At 41.3% G+C, this 19,464-nt stretch overlaps 1 protein-coding gene across 1 annotated transcript in view; it reads right to left on the reverse strand.

Annotated features, from left to right (window-relative positions):
• Spats1 (spermatogenesis associated serine rich 1) overlaps positions 1-15,950 on the reverse strand; it is a 42,020-nt gene extending 26,070 nt beyond the window's left edge. The window contains exons 1-4 of the mRNA XM_027950469.1: positions 15,824-15,950; positions 11,025-11,157; positions 2,693-2,817; positions 537-698 (exon numbers count right to left, since the gene is read on the reverse strand). Of these exons, the coding sequence (XP_027806270.1) occupies positions 537-698; positions 2,693-2,817; positions 11,025-11,157; positions 15,824-15,950 (547 nt within the window). The remainder of the gene's footprint in view (positions 1-536; positions 699-2,692; positions 2,818-11,024; positions 11,158-15,823) is intronic.
• Between the last annotated feature and the right edge of the window lie 3,514 nt (positions 15,951-19,464).

Raw genomic sequence — 19,464 nt, forward strand, 5'->3', positions numbered from 1 at the left:
AGAGTAAGCCAGGGACAGAGAACTCACCAAATTACAAGCCAAGGAGATTGTGTGTGTGTGTGTGGTGTGTGTGTGTGTGTGTGTACACGTGCATAACTTTTTTCATATTAATTTATTTTAATTAAATAGTTACAAGACTACAACATGTACTTCAGGCTAAGGTTTATGGGATATTTTCCTTGTGGAAAACATAAAACATTTTGAACGCATGTGACAGGCAGCATCTAATGGAATCGGACTTCAATGAGGTTTCTATTAATAACTATCTGAGAGAACTTATCTGATGACTTAAATGTCACATTAGCATTTTATGAAATTCAGAGCAAAACAAAAATGTGTATCAGCATATGTCATGAGTTCATTGCCAAAACATGTCACCTGCCAACTGTCCTCTCTGTTTTTCTACCTTCCTGTGTACTAGGGTGACATAGTGACCCTGCAGGGCTGCCCCAGCCTGCCAAAGGCAGGCCTGCAAAACCATGAGCCAAGAGCTTTCTCAGGCATTGCAGAGTCAAGGTCCAGGAGGAAAACATTACCATATTTCTTTCTCCCGAGGCACTGATCCACCATCCTCTCTGACACAGACCTCTTATTGCGAAGGAAGACCCCATTGAAGAAGCACTGCTTTCCAACATGGTAGGTGTGGATATTGCTGCTAAACCTCGGGTAAAAGGTCCACTCAGGACGCTGCCCATCTTCTGCAAGATATCAGAAATCCTTCCATTACCACTGCTCCCAGCCTCGGAATGCAACTAGATGACAAAAAGTGGTGACAACTCCCTGGACACTTTCCAGCTGTACAACCTTGACCAGTATGTATAATTCCTTGTTCCCCATCAGGGACAGTGTCAACTTTTTGTGGGATGAGGCACAAAAGGGAGAGAAAGCTACCTAAAAGGCCTAATAATTATTTCTTTTTTGACCTCTCCTTCAAAAATAAAGCCAAATTTATGCAGGGAAATCATGTATAGGTTCAAAAGTTAAGAGGCAGTTTTAAACCTTTACTCTGATAACTGTGTAGAATAAAACCAGAAAGCCCATTGACCAGGAAAAGACTAGGCCAACCATGGCATGGCATGCTAGCTGGGTGGAACTTGATATTGACAGCAACAATGGCCAATGAAGTCACCACAGTGACTCCCCTAATGTCTGCATGTGGTAGCATCAAATACAAAAGCTGCTGTAAGACCTCAGGCTAGTTACTTCATCTCTCAGTGCCTAATTTGGCACTTTCCTTGTAACATTGCAAACAGTTATTTTAAACAATAAAAGATTCCCGAGAAGCTCTAGGGTTGCTTGAAAACCCTTAGGCTCTGGGATGATCATGAAAGGGCACAGGCCAAGTTTGGGTTCTAATCCCATTGCTCTACTTCCTGACTATGTGTACTTATATGGGTGATCAAATCTCCCCATGCTACAATTCCCTTCTCTGTAAAATGAGTAGGTCTATAATAGCCACAAAGATCTAAATGTACCAGCACAAAAGACATGCATGATTTATTCACTATAGAGTGAAAATAGTCTGTATACTGCAACTCATTTATTTTATATGTGTGCATGCATGCATCACTTATGATTTGAGAAACGTGTCATTAGATGTGTCATTAAATGTTTCATTGTAAGCCAGGTGCGGTTGTAATCCCACTGGCTCAGAAAGCTAAGGCAGGAGGATTGAGAGTTCAAAGCCAGCATCAGTGAAAGCAAGTTGCTAAGCAACTCAGTGAGACCCTGTCTCTAAATAAAATACAAAAAAAAAAAAATAGAGCTGGGGATGTGGCTCAGTGGCAGAGTGTCCTGAGTTCAACCCCTGATTCCAAAAAAAAAAGTGTAATTGTAGAACACCATAGCATATGCTTACACAAAACTGGATGGTACAGGTCACTGGCTCAATGAGGGCTCTTGATGCATTCAAAAGACATGGTAGAGGGGGAGGGAAGAACAGAAGTTCATTGGATTAGACAAAGGGGAAAGAAGGGACGGGAGGGTGATGGGAATGGAAGGACAGTAGAATGAATCTGACATATGTTCGTGTATGAATACCTGACCAGTGAAACTCCATATCATGTACAAGGATCCCACAAGAATGGGATCCTAATTAGAACAAGTTATACTCCATGTATGTATAATATGTTAAAATACATGCTACTGTCATGTATACCTAAAAAGAACAAATAATAAAATTTAACAATGAATGAGAAAAAAAAGAGACATGGTAAACATGAGATATACTAGGCTTTTTTAGCAGTAGAATGAGCACATTCTAACATAATGGTAAAACTATAGTGTGGTATACATACTAAATATATGCAGTGCATGACTGTTTATGTATATGTGTACTAAATACTATGTATACTAAATACATAGACATACATATGCATTACAAAATTCTAGAAAAATATGTATATGATCTTCAGAGCTATGGGGAAGAATTGGGATATTGTTGGAGAATATTGGGGAAGGGTTCTTTTTTACATGCTATATACTTTTATATTATTTTAATATTTTGCAGCAGTCCTTTATGATTTTTACATAAAGGCATTTCAGTTTTGAAAAACATATGACCACAGCTCCCCAGCAGAGCTGTTGTGAGAATTAGAAAGTGGGCCCTCTGTGCCTGTGGCCAACAGTATGGCAGACTCCTGAATAACCATGGGCACAGAGGCACGTGGAGGAAGGTCTAGGATCTACTCACTTGTCTGTAACTTAAGCAGGCTGAATTCCTCGGGGTGTTTATTCTTTTGGACTTCAGGCAATGATTTTTCAGAGGACTGATCCAAATATGAGGAGGAAGATTTTTGACCCAAATCTGTAGCAATGCTGGAAAGAAATCGAGGAATCAGAGTACTCTGTGTGCTTAAACTGGTAGTCAGAATCTGATCTCACAAGTCTCACACTAGAATGACACTAGTTCTCACTTGTAGAATTGGGCCCACTCATCTATAAAAGTCCCTGAGTATATTATTGATTTATTCACAATTCAAAGGAGCTGAAACATATTCAAAAGATGGCTGCTTTAAAACAATTTCATGGTTTCTCAAAAAGTTAAACAGAATCACTATGTTACCCAGCAATTCCACTCCTAGGTATACATCCAAAAGAATTGAAAACAGAAACTCAGATATTTATATATGCATGTCCATTACAGAATTATTCATAGTATCCCCAAATTGAAAACAACCCAAAAGTCCATCCATAGATGAATGGATAAATAAAAGTTGGTATGTATATACATATACATATACATATGTAATATATATACATATACATATGTAATATATATACATATACATATGTAATATATATACACATATACTTATGTAATATATATATATGTTATTGGACCATAAAAGAGAATGAAGTTCTGTTAAATGCTACAATATGGAAACATTGAAAACATTATATTAAGTAAAATATTGTGTGATTCTACTTGTATGAAGACAGAAAGTAGATTAGAGATTGCCAGGGAGACTGGAGAGAGGGGAGAATGGTAAGTTATTGCTTAATGGGTACCAAGTTTCTGTTTGGGATGATGAAAATGTTTGAAAACCAACAGTTGTGATGGTTATACAACATTACAAGTGTAGGGCTGGAGTTGTAGCTCAGTGGTAGAGCACTTGCCTATCACGTGTGAGGCACTGGGTTTGATCCTCAGCACCACATAAAAATAAATAAATAAAATAAAGGTATTATGTCCATCTACAACTAAAAAAAATTTTTTAATTAAAAGTATAATTAATGCTACCTACTGTACACTTAAAACTGGATAAAGCAGTATTTGCTATATTTATTTTACCAATTAAAAAAATATACGTTACAACATAGATGAAACTTGAAGGCATTAGGTTAAGTGAAAGAAGACAGACCGACACCAAAGACCATATGTCAACTATTTCATTTATGTGAGATGTACAGAATAAAAAAATCTACAAAGACAAAAATGTAGATTAGTGATTGTCTAGGGCTGGGGTGATAAAAGAGTTAGCTGGGTAGTTATCACTAACAGGTACAACCTTCCTTTGGGGATAATAAAAATGTCCTAAAATCAATTGTAGTGATTATTGTGCAACTCAGCAAATATATCAAAACCTTGGGGTTGTATACTTCAAATGAGTGAATTGTATGGTGTGATGGTTAATTTTAGATGTCAATTTGACTAACTTAAAGAACATCTAGAGAACTGTTTATGAGGATGTTTCCAGAGAAAATTGGCAGTAAGTCAGTGGAATGAAAGGGGAGAATCCACCCTCAATATGAGTGGGCATCATCCAGTCTGCTGAGGTCCTTACAGAACAAAAATAAAAGGGCACTGGAGAGAGGATTCCCTCTTTCTCTTTCCTGGAACTAGGGCGCTCTTCTCCTGACCCTTGATATTGGAACTTCAGGCTCAGGTTGGGGATGTAGCTCATTGGTAGAAAGTTTGCCAAGCATTCACAAAGCCTTGGGCTCAATCCCTAATACCATACACACACACACACACACACACACACACACACCTCTAAAAATAGAAATCCAGGCTGGTTGGCCTTTGGGGACTCCAAGACAAGTGTCCACCCCTTCCCCCACCTCCTCAGGTTCTCAGGTCCTCAGCCTCAGGCTGATGGTCTTCAGCCTCAGTTCCCTGATTCTGAAGGCTTCAGACTTGAACTGAGCTATGCTACTGTCATCCAAGGGTCTCTAGCTTGCAGATCACCTGTCAGAAGACTTAGTAGCCTCCATAATTATGTGAGCCAACTTCTCTAATGTATATGAAGGAATGTATATGTATATGAAAGAACACACATCATACGCACGCATGCGCGCGTGCACACAAACACACACGCAGTCTATTGGTTCCATCCTTTTGGAGAAACCTAATTGATAGTATATACATTTTATTTCAGTAAGTCTATTACCCCCCAGAAAAAGTTTGTACAATAAAACCATTAAATGTAAGCAAAAAAAATCAATAAGTATATAGAGAAGAGGAAGAAATAATCAAAATACATCTAGGCTGAAATGGTTATAGTAATAGCAATATGTTTAGCACTAAACCTTCTAGCAGTTAAAAATACCACAACAAACTATCATGAGTGTCAGCAGAAAAGGCCACTATTTCTGGATTAAGCGGTTTAGCATTTGGTAGATGATCTTAGACAGTGTTTTCAGATATATTATCAGTTATCAATTCATAGGATTTTTTTTCATAAAATTGCATCACTCACATTTGAATAGTTTCAAAGAAACTTCATATGGTTTGTCTCATTTGCTCCCTCCTAATAATCCTGTGGTCTGAGAAGGATCAATATAATCTTTTCTATTTACAAAGGAAATGGACTATCAGTTGACTTTCTATGATAAACACCCCTAGATTGGGTCAGAGCTAGATCTTGCCGCAGTCTGGCTGGGCAAAATAACCTGGGGGCGAGTGACAAGGAACTTGTGAAGGTTGATACAGCGGGAGCCGCTTTATTGCAGGAGCCGCTTTATTGCAGGACAGCAGAGGTATATATACTTAACTAATTACACACAGCTTATCTTAATTAACATAAACTAGATATAGCAGTCAACCAATAAGGAATCATCATCTTAATGATTACACACAGCTTAACTTAATTGGCATAATCTAGACACAGCAGTCAGTCATTAAGGAATCTCTATCATCTTAACGGCTCGATGGCGTTACTTCTCAAACCACTCCTCTTGGCAAAGTGCCAGGCACCATCTTGACTGGTCTGTGGCTCTCAACAAGATCTGCAGCCCAGATCTCCTGATTCCAGACTATGCTGCCTAAATATACTAAATAACCCTAGTTCAATAACTCAGCGTACTCCCCAATCCCAAATATATGACAATTTTTACCTTGCTGTAAAATACCTGAATATAAGGGTGGAAAGAAAAAGTTTTGTGAATGAACTACATAGAAAATGTTGCAAGGATAAAGGAAACTTTCCCAAAGAACTTTGGAAGTATGTATCTATTTATCCAACAAACATTTACCTGAGATTCTATGGCAGGTGCTATTCTAGACATTGGAGATCAAAGATGATTCAACACAGGTCCTGCATGTAAGGAGCTTAGGGCTGGGGAGAAGAGATGGACACAAAACACAGGTGACCATGGAAGAGTGGGCAAATGAAGTGGTAGAGACTCTCCAGGAAATTAAGGGAGCCCTCAGAAAGGACACCTAATCCAGTTAGATTTGAGGGGTCAGAGCAGACATCTGGAAAGGGATGAGCTGAGACTCAAAAGATGGGTATAAGTTTGCCACATATATCAGTCAAGACTCATAGCTGGGACCGATTGAAATCCAACTCAAACCATGGTAATTTAAGCAATTCTGGGGGTGTACAGGTTTCCCTGAAAAGGATAGAGCTGGAATCAGGGATCAATATCTCCTGAACTCCTGATTATTGTGACATTTTGGCTTCATTTTCACCAACTTCAGATAAACTTTTTCACAAGGACAAAAAAGCAGTCAACACTCTCCAATTCAAATTCTCAGTCTTCCAACCAACTTTTATCCCCATGTCCAGTGTGAAAAAAATAAAAAAACTCAGGGAAGGACTCTGATTGGTCCCGCATGAGTCATGTGCCCTCCCTTAGTTCAATCACAACCAATGAGTTAAGTCCCACAAGATGGCAGGTTCTATCTAGAATACTCATTAAAACTAGGGAGGGAGGGAGGGGAAACAGCACAGAGGAGGCCATAGGGAAGGAAGTAGTGGAAACTGAGCAGCACCTACAATATGTGAACACAAGCAAAGCGTATTGGGAGAAACCACTGCAGGCAAAGGACACAATATTAGCAAAGGGAAGGAACAGCAGGGAAATGAAGAAGTTTGAAGTGGATTTATCAGGACTGTTGGAGATAAGCCTGGATAAGAGAAGGAAGGTAAATCTGGAGAATCTGCGTTCTATGTGAGGGAACTTAGATATTTCTTTATGGCTCCATCTTTTTTTCTTTCTTTCTTTTTGGGAACTGGTGATTGAACCTTGAACTCAATGGTGCTCTACCACTGAGCTATACCCCCACCTTTTTTTCAGTTTTTATTTTGAGACAGGCTCTCACTAAGTTGCCCAGGCTGGCCTCAAACTTGCAATCCTCCTGCCTCGGCCTCCAGAGAAGCTGAGATTATAAGCATGTGTCATCATGTCTAGATCTTTTTGAATTAAAAAAAAAAACAAAAAAAAACAGAGATTTCTTGTCTCATAGTCCTGGAGTCCAGAGGTCTAAAATCAAGATATTATTAACAGGGAAGCTTCGGAAGACTTCAAGGGAGAATGTATTCCATGCTTCTCTCTCTCCTAGCTTCTGGTGGCTACAAGCAATCCTTAGTGTTCCTTGGCTCCAATCTTTGTTTCTGTCTTCAAGTCTTCTTCATCCTTGTAACTCGCAACTAACAAAAGGGATAAGATGTCACTTTTAGGTTACAAAAGACTAGCCTTGTTTGTGTTTAGTTTGCTGGCTGAAGAGAGAGAGCTTCCATGTTGTGAGATGCCCTAGGGAGAAGCAAGTAGAAGCAAGCAACTAAGGGAAGTCTCTGCAAAAGCTCCAGTGAGGAACCAAAGCTCTCAGACCCAAAGGCCTGCCAGGAACTGAACACTGCCACCAACCATGTGAGTTAACTTGTAGTGGGTCCTGCCCACGTCAAGCCTTCGGATGAGCTCACAGCCCCAGTCAGCACCCCAGATTGACTGCAAATCTCATGCAAGAGACCTTGAGCTCAGAGTCTCTTGAGCAAGAGACTCCATCCAAATCCCACTCTGATTCCTGACCCACAGGAGATGTGAGGTTACAAATGGTTGTTTTATGGCACTAAGTTTTGGGAGATTCATTGTGCAGCAATAGATAACTAGTATGGAGGGTATCACCATGGTCCAGACAAGAGATGATCAGAGGCTGGGTAATACAGATGGAGCAAAAGAGATGGATTCCAAGATACTTCAAGGCTATATCCCACTTGTATGAATGGTAGGAGACCACTGTGACCCTTGGGTCTAACTATACCTTTGGGACTAGAGCAACACTGAGACAGCCATCTGAGGGTACACAGGAGAGGACCTGGTTTAGGGAAGGTGATGTCAAGGTACACAGAGTTTAAGAAGTCTGTGGAACAGCTATGTGGACATATCTAACAAGTAGTTGAATGTATCAATCTGAAGCTGGGGGCTAGATCTAGGCTAGAGTTGTAGAGCCAAGCATACATGCTTTGACTGAATTAGATTCTCTTTAACCCAGGCATCATGAGAGAAGCAGCACCAATCACCCAGTTCCACTCTGTGGGATTTAAACCTGACAATCTAAGGTTTCTTTCCTTCCAAATAGATGGACTCGCTGCTGCTGGTAGTGACGCTCGCCTATTACGAGAACCTAAAGAGGGAAAGCTCAAGAATCATGCAAGTCTCTCCCATGTCTGTGATGGGGGCAGCAAGGCCCTTGGAGCAGATTTTATTATGGAATGAATCACTGAGTGACTTTATTGCACTTCTAGGAGTTTACCTTTAAAACATAACCAGAGAGGGGCAAAAGGACATACAGGGATACACATGACAGTTTTATTCACAATAAACAACCCCTTTTAAACTGCAGGGCAAGGCTGGGGATGTAGTTTAGGGGTATAGCACCTGCCTAGCATGTGCAAGGCCCTAGGTTCAATCCCCAGCTCTGCAAAAACAAAACAAAACAAAAACTACAAGGCACTGATTGAACTGTGGTCTATCCATCTGACAATTCAGCATGTAGTCACTGAAAACCATGTTTTTGAAAAACACTCAAAGATGTAAGATATTTTTCTCCATATATTGTTCAATTAAGAAGCAGGTTCCACAAGATGTCCTTCAGTGGGAGAATGGACACACAAGCCATGGTACATTCAAACAATGGAATATCACTCAGCACAAAAAAGAAATGAACCATCAAGAAAAGACATGGAGAAACTTTAAATGCAGATCACTGAGCAAACGAAGTCACTCTGAAAAGACCATGTGATTCCAATGATATGATATTCTGGAAAAGGAAAAATCACGGAGACAAGAATTAGGGGAGTGAAGAGGGATGAATACACAGAGGCCATAGGATTTTTAGGAAAGTGAGAAACACTCTGAACAAATCCCATCAATATGTACAACTATAATGCACCAATAAAAAAATTGTGGGAAAAGGACTGGGGTTGTGGCTCAGCAGTAGAGCACTCCCCTAGTGGGTGGGAGGCGCTGGGTTCGATCCTCAGCACCACATAAAAAATAAATAAACAAAATAAAGGTATTGTGTCTATCTACAACTAAAGAAATTTTTTTTTAATTGTGGGGCAAAAAAAGAAAAGAAAAAACACTCTGTATGGAATTACAAAGGTAGATACAAGTCACTGCATATTTGTCCAGCTCCATAGGATTCACGACATCAAGAGTGAGCTTAATATAAACCATAGACTTGGGGTGCTTCTGAAGTGTCCATGGAGGTTCATCACTAGTAACATTTGTACTCCTGGAGCAGAATGCTGATCATGGGGGCAGGGGGTGAAGCAAGGGGTGAGGGAGCAAGGGTACGTGGGAACTCTCTGTACCTTCTCCCTTCAATTTCCCTGTGAACTTAAAAGTCCTCCAATTGGAGTAAAATTTTAAATGGATTTTTTTTCTTTAGTTGTAGTTGGACACAATACCTTTATTTTATTTATTTATTTTTATGTGGTGCTGAGGATCAAACCTGGGCCTTGCATATGCTAGGTGAGCGCTCTACCATTGAGCCACAACCCCAGCCCAAATGAATCTTTTTTAAAAGCAGGTTTTACAAAAGGGTAGTATATGCTCTTAATTGTATAAAATAAATATATATTTGCATGCATAAGAAAAAAATTCTCTTACCATATAAAAAACTAATATCAGGAGAGGGGATGTAGCTCAGTAGTAGAGAACTTAGCTAGCATATTTAAGGTTCAATCCTACACACACACATACAAAAAAAAAAACTAGTATCAAAATGTTCAAATTTATTCTCTCAGGTGTGTAATTATTGTGATGTCCATTTTTAATAGTGTTTTATACTTTTAAAATTTCTATAATAAACTTTCATTATAACAAACATCTTAGAAAAGAGTTTTCAAAATGTATTACTGTAAAAAAAAAAAAAATACAGAGAAGAGCATCTAAAGCTGGGCACAGTGACAAATGCCTGTAATTCCAACTGCTCCACAGGCGGAGGCAGGAAAATCATGAGTTCAAAGCCAACCTCAGCAAAAGAAAGACTCTAAGCAACTCACTGAGACCCTGTCTCTAAATGAAACACAAAATAGGGCTGGGGATGTGCTCAGTGGTCGAGTGTCCCTGAGTTTAATCCCCACTAACCCCCCTCAAAAAAGTATCTAAAACATAAATACAGTCTTACATTTATAAAACCAACATCTCAAAGAACAGATGGAACACTGCCAGCTCCCTCCCCCCAACCACATTCCTTCCCAGGAGAGGTGACTACACCCTGACTGTCACTCTTAGGATAGTAATTTCTTTCCTTTTTTTTTTTTTCTTTTTTCTTTTTTTCAGGTTTTACCACCTATGTATTCTCCAAAAAATACACTTTAGGGGCTGGAGTAGTAGCTCAGAGGTAGCGCATTTGCATCGTACATGTGAGGCACTGGGTTCGATTCCCAGCACCACATATAAATAAGCAAATAAATAAAGGCCTACCAACAATTAAAAAAATATTTTAAAAAATACACTTTAATTTCACCTACTTTTTGAATTTTATAATAACAAGCACTTACACAGCACTTACTGTGTGCCAGGGAGTCTCCCAATCACTTTTCATGTATAATCTCATTTAATCCTCAAAACAATCCTAGGAAGTATTATCCCCATTTACAAATGAAGCTTAGAGAGGTAAAGTATTTTACTCAAGTTCACTTAGATACTAAGTTGCAGAGCTGGGACTTGAACCCAGACCATTTAGCTCCAGAATCCACACCTGTGCCAAGCACTACCTGTCAGATCATCAGCTTCTTGATCAGAGTTTAATCCCAACAGTGGCATCTCTCCATGAGGCCCTTACTTACTCCAGGTGAGCACTCACTCTGGCGAGGCGCGGAGGCTCACTGACACACAGTCCTGTTTCAACAGAGGATGAGGGGGTGACCCTTCTGCCAGAAGATGTGGTGTTAGGTTCTAAGAAATTATTGCATTTAGTACCTGCAAAAGAGATATTTCCATTTAATCACTTACTGCCATTCATCTATTTCATTGAAATGCCTGCCACTCTATCTGATTCCCTAGATTATAAATAGTTTTCTTTTTAAACAGCTAACATTATTGAGCATTTACTACATATAGGGAATTATGTTAACACCTAACACACTTTTTCCCATTTATCTCCCACAACAGTTCATAGGCTGGGATTGTAGCTAGTGGTAGAATGCTTGCCTAGCATGTGTGACGCACTGGGTTCAATCCTCAGCATGACATAAAAATAAATAAAATAAAGGTATTATGTCCATCTACAACTGAAAATGTTAAAAAAAAAAAAGCTCATAGATGTAGGTGTTACTTATCTCCCTCCCCTCCACGTTTTACAATGATAAAATAGGCTCAGAAAGTTAACAACTTGTCTATGATCACATAGAATACAAACATCTAGGCACAGATTTGATCAAAGTATTTGTGATACCATAGTCAAAGCTAGACCACTTGCCTCTACAAACAGTTAGGTACTCTGAACTAAGTGCAGGTGAGATCAGAGTCCAGCTGCCCATCACGGTACATTGTATTGAACATCTCATTTGAACATTTCCAAAGGGTTTGTTCATAGCATAGTGAATACAGATGGTAATCATGACCGAAAGAACTGCCTTCAAAAACGTCTAGGGATGGCCCTCCCACTGTGGAGTCATTCATTAATCTGCACCCCTTCCCCTAAGACTGACTTTTTCATTTTAGTAGCAACCAGAACATGGCTGGCACAAAGTAGATCTCAGAGTTTCCGAGAATAAATTTAAAAAGAATTATAACTCCCTAACCACACACAATCACAAGTAAGGGAGTCCTGAAAACTAGTAATTGTCAGACAGAGACAATGCATACAATGTACAGATAATAAAAGTCAATCTGTTTCTTATCACTTTATATGGATACATGGCTGTCTTGTCCAATCATGAAAAAGATATTGCATTTCTTTGTGCATAACTTCATAGAGCACAGAAGGTCTATAGACCCACTATAACCTCTGGTTAAAAGAAATACGAGACTTCTCAGAGAAGTACATTTTTAAATTAACTGCTATTTTGCCTACATGGGATCATGCTTCACATGCATACGGGCTGGGGATGTGGTTCAATGGTTAAGCACCCCTGGGTCCAACCCCTGGTACCCCCCAAAAAGAAAAAAAAAACAGATTCCCAAATCCTATTAAGTTAGAATCTTAGACCTATAAAATTAGAATCTTTCTAAGCAAATCTGTATTTGGGACAAGTTCCCTTCCCACAAGAGCTCTTTGGCAATGATCTTCCTCTTCTCAAGTTTGACTCCATTACTACACTATACTCCATCCAGCCCCCTTTCCCAATTCCCAAACACACAGAATTTCCCAAATTTGCTGGTTCATAAGAATCAACGCAGGGCACTCGTTCAACATGCAGATTCCAGACCTACAAGAGACCACCTGGGAATGAGTGTTTTTAAGAACCACCTCAGACGATTTGTAGGACCAGCCGACTGAAGGAAATGCTGTTCTGGAATGTGCCCCAGAGCCTAGAGCAGCCCCAGGTACACTGAAGTCAAGCCATGTGAATTGCTGGGATAAAATCAAGCCCAGTGGAGGGGGCAGGAAAAGAGTAGCACTGTAAGGAGGAAGGGACGGTCCCCAGCTGTCAAAGGAGGAACTACCCAGACAATAAAAAGCAACAAAAAAAAGTGTCAACAAATACAATCTAGACCATGCTCTGACCACAATGCAATGCAACTGGAAATCAATAATAAAAAGACAGCCAAAAACCATCCATAAGTCTGGAAACTCAAACCGCAACTCTAAATAATTCATACAAAAGAACAAATCATAATGGAAATCATGGGACGCTTAATCATCAATGGACATAAATACTATCTATCAAAACTTGTGGAATTCAACAAAAACAGTAATTACAAATTGGAGCCTTAAGTGCATATACTACATTTCACTAGATCTAAGATACCATCAGTTTGAACAACATTTTTATTTTATGAACCACAAGGAATAAAAGCTGTCAATTAAAAACACAGTACTTTTATCGCATTGAAGTTTTATTTTACCCTTATTAAAGCATTCCTTTAGACTTAGATACAAATTTAAATCTTATGATTCATATGTATAAGAGAGAAAATAAAAGAAAATAAATTGGCAAAGGCATTCTTATCCCTCATTCACATCAAAAGTCTGACTCCTACATCAACTCAATTCACATTGCCCACCTAATTTTGACCTCAGCACAACCCTTCTTAAATGAGAGCTGGGATTTTCTCCCAGCTATGGACAAGCCTTCTTCATGCTTCAATGCTCATACAGCAAAGACTACACAACTGCTCTGCACCTGCTGCTAGGCCCGCGGTGCTGGTAAGATCAGTCCCAACTTCAGAGATGCAAACTGTGAAAAATGTCTGTCTTTAGACAGTACAGGGAGATTATAATGTTCAAAAACAAAGTTTCCAAAACTAATGAGATAAACTTTCAACTTAAGAAATAAGGAAGCTGGGCACGGTGCCACACACCTATGATCCCAGCAACTCAGAAGGTTGAGGCAGGAGGATCGCAAGTTCAAAGCCAGCCTCAGAAACTTAGCAAGACCATGTCTTTAAATTTAAAAAGGGGCTGGGGATGTGGCTCAATGGTTAAGCACCCCTGGCTTCAATCCCTAGTATAAAAAAAGAAAGAAAGAGTAACCCCTACAAGTGATAAGGAAGGAAATCATAAACTAAGAACAGAAATTAATAAAATTAGTAAGATTATCAGAACTAGAACATGAAAAAATGCATGAGGTGGATAAACAGAGTTCAAGGACAAAATTTAAAACACAAGTAAACAGTATCAGAAATGAAAAGGAGCCCATAATTACAAATAAAATGAACAGATAAAAAAATTTGAGTCCCATAAGCATCAAATAACTCTTTCAAAGTTTCAATAATAAGGAGCACAATTTATAAAATGTAGTTTAGTGTTATATCCATCACCTTCCATAACCAGAGCACTTTCACACACTTGTCAGCTCAGACAACTTTCACAATACCTCTGTCAGGCCGGGAAACAAATAATACATCAAGCCCTGTTAGTTTAACATGGACACCCTTTTAAGCAAACACTCAGCTTCCCACTCCTGCTTCTCTGCTCAACAAGCAAACTAGGGGTCTGGGGCAGTGGCTTGTAACCCTTTTATGATGCCAGGACACCCTCCCACGCACTCTCTGCTGGAAAGATGCACATAGCTCAGTGTATCTGTGACTGATTTGTGGGTCTCCTCCTTTCCTCCAACCCATGAACTCTCGTTTTAAGCTGAGGTCCAATGTGGTCTCCTAAGCAAGGGAAAAAGAAACTATGGTTCTTTGGATAATGTGGTCTGCTAATACTTGGGCCTAGTGTCCTTCTGGTACCCCTAACTCCGAAGCATGGTGCCTCCCTCGCTCCACCCTTTATAAACAGCACCTTCTTCCTTTACCCCAAACTAAATTTGGAAACTGAGGAAGCTCTGGAGCTTGAAGTTCAAATCCCAGAACCCTTTTCTCCTTGCTGTCCCTGCCACCAGGCTCAGTTTACTGCTGGGGATGGGTCACCATACCTCCCTCCTCTCTCCTTACTACAAAGGAGAATCCAAAGATCACACCTGGGATCCAGGAGAACAAAGACCAATCTAAAATCTGATGGGGCAAAGGTGGTCCATTCTCTAGCCCCTTTTGGCAACACACAGGGCACTCACTCTGTCAGGTGAATGACAACCTGAGCAAGGGCTCACCCTGAGTTTTCTGAGGGACTGTCGCTTCTCTGCTCCATGACGCTGTACTGTACAAGCAAATGTGCCTCCACGCATGCTCCTCAGCCTGAAGAACCTATTATGGAGGGACCAGCCATTATTTAATTTAAACCCCTCCTTAGAGTGTTCATAATTTCTATCTGATCTGTCTAAACCAATAAACAGTTCCACAAATCTTCTAATATCCAGCAAAGGAAAAAAAATGGAAGGGCACAGACTCTGGAGACTGGCAGACTCAGGTCAAATCCCAAATCCCATTTATCAACCAAAGCACTTCCTCTGCTCATTTGTGATCTACTTCCTGAGCTGTAATAAGATCTAACAAGGTAATTTAGGAGAATGGTGCACTCTGCCTAATCAGATCTTGGATTAACACAGACTTAAACTACTAGTCCAGCAACTCTTTTTAAATGCCTCCAAGCTAGATGTTATAGTTTGGATCTTGAATGTGCCCCAAAGGCCCATTGCTAAAGGCCTGGTCCCCAGAACATGGCACTATTGGAAAGTGGTGGACCTTTAAACAGATGGCCCTGTGGGAGGTCTTAGGTCATTAGGGCATATCCTTGAAGAAGACAGTGGTACTCCAGCCCCCTTTCTCTCTTTTTTTTTTTCACATCCTGGAGAGGTGGTGAGTAGTTTTTCTCTACCATATGCTCCCATTATGATGTGTCACCACAGGTCCAAAGAAACATGGACTAAAACCTGCAAATCTGTAGGCCAAAATAAACCTTTTCTCTTCATAATTTGATCATCTCAGGTATTTGTTACAGTAACAGAAAGCTGACTAACACACTAGCCTTCTAATAGTGCCTGCTGGATATGGCAACAAATCCACACCCAGCCCTCCTGATTTCTTAGAACTCAACTGTATTTCCTCTCCACCTTGGTCAAGCAGGAGTCAGCTTTCTCTGGAACCTTCTCCAGCTCTCTGCTGCAGGTCGATCTTGAGATGGAGGGAAGATGGCAACTCTCCAGACCATTTCCAGTGTGCATGGGCTCCTCTGTACACGTGGTTATTTTAAATATTAACAGTGACCCAGAGACAAGACAAGACATTCATATGAAAGATTATCAGCCAAAACAAACATACTCCACAAGCCTCTGAAGAGCACAGGGTTGGGCTCTAAATCAGAACCTCCCTCCTTGCAGCCCAGGGGCGTTTCTGGGTTCGGACGCCCCAGGGCTCCAGAAAGATCTCGCCCCCCAGCCCCGCAGGGATCGCTGTCCCGCCCACCGAGGGGCTCCCTCTGCACCTGTGGGTCTTGGTACTCCATTTTCTAGGAGAGCCCCAGGTCTACCCTCGGAGGCCTCCATGGAGAATGTGGCCGAGATCAACGCACCAACTGGCGGCCGAACTGCCGAATGCCGGGACTAGAGGCGAGGGCAAGAGGGACGCCGCCGCCGCCTGCACCTGCCGCCGGCCCAGGCGCGTTCCCTGGGTTGCCCGGACACCGCGCCGCTTCCTGCAGACCGGCTGCCGGGGCTCCTCTCCCGCTTGCATTCTGGCTTTCTGGCCTCGGCCCCGGATGGGGTCTCCTGAGAGGTGCAGCACGAGGTCCCACGCATAGTGGGGCGACCGAGTCAAAGAACCCGAAAAAGCTGCTTGGTTGTTTTTAATATATTTTTTCTTTATTTTTTTAAGGGTCGTGGTTCTTTTCCAGGCAATTTTCATAATTAGAACTGTAGCCTCTGGTGGCAGTGAAGGATGGCCCTCCACAAGGCTTGCAGATGCCCCCTGATAATTGGCATTGATTTAACAGGATTCACCGACCACTTAGAGCGCCTTTTCTGGGCCAGGCGCCCTGGTGGATGTTATCTTCCTTAGGCAGCCAGCTGCATTTTTCAAAATAGAAAACTGACTTTGAGCAAAGGCTTGCTCAAGGTCACTCAGAAAACTGAGATTCATTTCCAAGTTTCTTCATCCCAGATCTACTCCCCTCTTTCTCTCCTGTCAGCTGAAATTTATCTTCCAAATCCTTCCTTTCCAGTATCTAATAAATCTTGCATAGAAAGCTCTTTTCAAATTGAGTTTAGTCCCTAAATTTATATTTAGAACTAGTTTCTCCCTTGGTGAAGTGGGGGGAAATTTCAGACTGTGTTTTATTTTTCATGATTTTTTTCTTTATTTTTACTGGTTATAAAGGAAATAATTGGTCATTGTAGAAATCTTAGAAAATGCAGAAAGGTATTGTTGACACTCATAATCCCACAATCCAGAGATAGACCACTTTTTTTTTAACCTTTGTTTTATTTATTTATTTATTTTTATGTGGTGCTGTGGATCAAACCCAGGGCCTCGAACACGCTAGGCAAGCGCTCTACCCCGCTGAGCCACAACCCCAGTCCCTCAACCACTTTTTCTGGATGTCTATTGCTGGATAACAAATTTCCACCAAGTTCTGTCACTTTAACAACAATGATCATTATTATCTGTGGATTCTGGGAGTCGACTAGACTATGCTGTTCAGAGTTGGGGTCTCTGCTGTTGCAGTTACAGGATGACTGGAACTTCCTCATTCCTATGTCTGCTGATGGTGGCTGTTAGCTGGGGCTTCATCTGGGTCTTTTGCCAGATCACCTAGGTATGAGTTTTTCATGTGCTTCCTCCTGGTATGGGTCTTCTCAAGAAGACCAGGCAGAAGCTGTATTGCCTCCATCACAGAGTCAGGTAGACCTCACCCCTCCCTGGAGGAATCAAGGTTACATTATATGAACAGCCTAACGGATGGGGGATCTTGTGGCCATATTAGAAAATGCAATCCAACACACCATCACATATGTTTAAGGGCTATTTCTTCCTTGTCCTTTTCCAGTGCATATGTAATTAACATACGTAGGCTGAAATGATATATCCAATTGTGTATAAAGCTTCCTAAAAATCTAACATATCTGGGGCACTTGCCTTTATTACAGTTTAAAAACACATTTTGTTTAATTATCCCATGGTAGAAGAGTTAGCAACTTTTTAATAGAAATGTGAGCTGGGCAACAGCATAGTTATTAATGGCCTTATCCAAGATGCTGCAATAATAGGAAAACAGATTTTTGTCTATTTTGTTCACTGTTCTATGCTAAGCACATAGTACAGTGCCTGGCATATAGAGGCCCTCTATAACCATTTGCTTAATGGTTGGATCGATGGATGGATGAGTAAAATGGTCTGAGCTGAGCCCCTCTGTCTCCTGTTTGCATGCTCCTGGAAGGAAAGAGACCAGGTCCCTAACCTACACCACCAGGTTCCTAGACATCAATACCTATCTGTTGGTCCTTTGATTGTAAGACAGGTAAATTTCAGAGGAGAAGCTCTCTTGTCCCCAGTGAGTCCTATAAACCATGACTCATAAACCTTCTGTTACTCTGCAACTTAAATCTCCTAGGCTGATTTGCCTTCATCCCTTGGATAAGTTTTAGATGCTTACTGCCTGGGCCTGCTCGGGTGGCCACCCCACAAAGTTTGGCAGAGGACAGAAGCCATTAAAGGAGTCCTTTAGGTCATGGGTCTGCCTCTGCTTAGCTTGGCCTCCTGTTCATTCCGCACCACCAGGATTCAGCAGCAGATATAGGGGTAGGAGATGTTGGGTGTGTTCAGAAACCTGAAGCTCCCTGAGGAACCCCAGAAAACCCCCAAATAGCCAGGAGGGCAATCACCATCTCGCTAGAAGAGGGTCTTCCCCAGGGTTCCCTTGCTAATCCCTGACTGTGTGCCCCAAACAAAACCCAGCCTGGAGCTCACTGCAGAACCTGTGTGCAGAGAGGGAGTTCTGATGTAGGGAGCAGAGTCAGGGTCTTGAGGTGAACTCTATCTTCTCTCTAGCTTTAGGCTCTCCTTCCAGCTCCATAGTCCAGGAACCTTGTGTGTCACCAGCCTGGTTCTCCTGGGTCTAAATGAGCCCAGGAAACTTGGGACTCTAGACCATCAACTAGCACTAGGGTTTAAATGGGACGTATCACGTTGAACCCAAAGAAATTGCTGTTCAGGAACATAGTTCCATTTCCGCAATTTCATGTGGTTCAATTTGAGGGTAAAAGGTGGACGTTTGTAGCAGGTTCCATAGCGAGATCAGCAGAAGATGGACGTTAGCCTCCACTCCCCATCTGTGCCCTAGAAGACTCCCACTTTGGGTTCAGTGACTTGGAGCTTGGATCTGAGAAGGGAGACAGACAGCAAGGCTGGGAGCGGGAGGAGGGCAGGCAGGGAGGGCGGTGAGATGCTTGCACTAGATAGAGAGGCCTGTTCAGTTCTCCCCACCTCCTCTGCTCCTACAATCCCGACTCTTGAGAAGAGAATTAAATGTCCAGGGATGAGAAGCCAGGCAGCAGAGGGGGCAAGATATCACATAAACTTGACCCTATTCCTTTTGGGTCTTGGCAGAACAAGAAATGCCTACAGTAGAAACTTGAGCTTGCAGAGGATGGTGTTATTTCTTGACTGAGGAATCAGAGATATTGTTTAAAAAAAAAAATTCTGTGTTTGGAGAGTTCCAAAAGCTCAAGCCAAATTGGGAGT

Source organism: Marmota flaviventris, chromosome 6, assembly GCF_047511675.1.
Source record: "Marmota flaviventris isolate mMarFla1 chromosome 6, mMarFla1.hap1, whole genome shotgun sequence".
Taxonomy (NCBI): domain Eukaryota; kingdom Metazoa; phylum Chordata; class Mammalia; order Rodentia; family Sciuridae; genus Marmota; species Marmota flaviventris.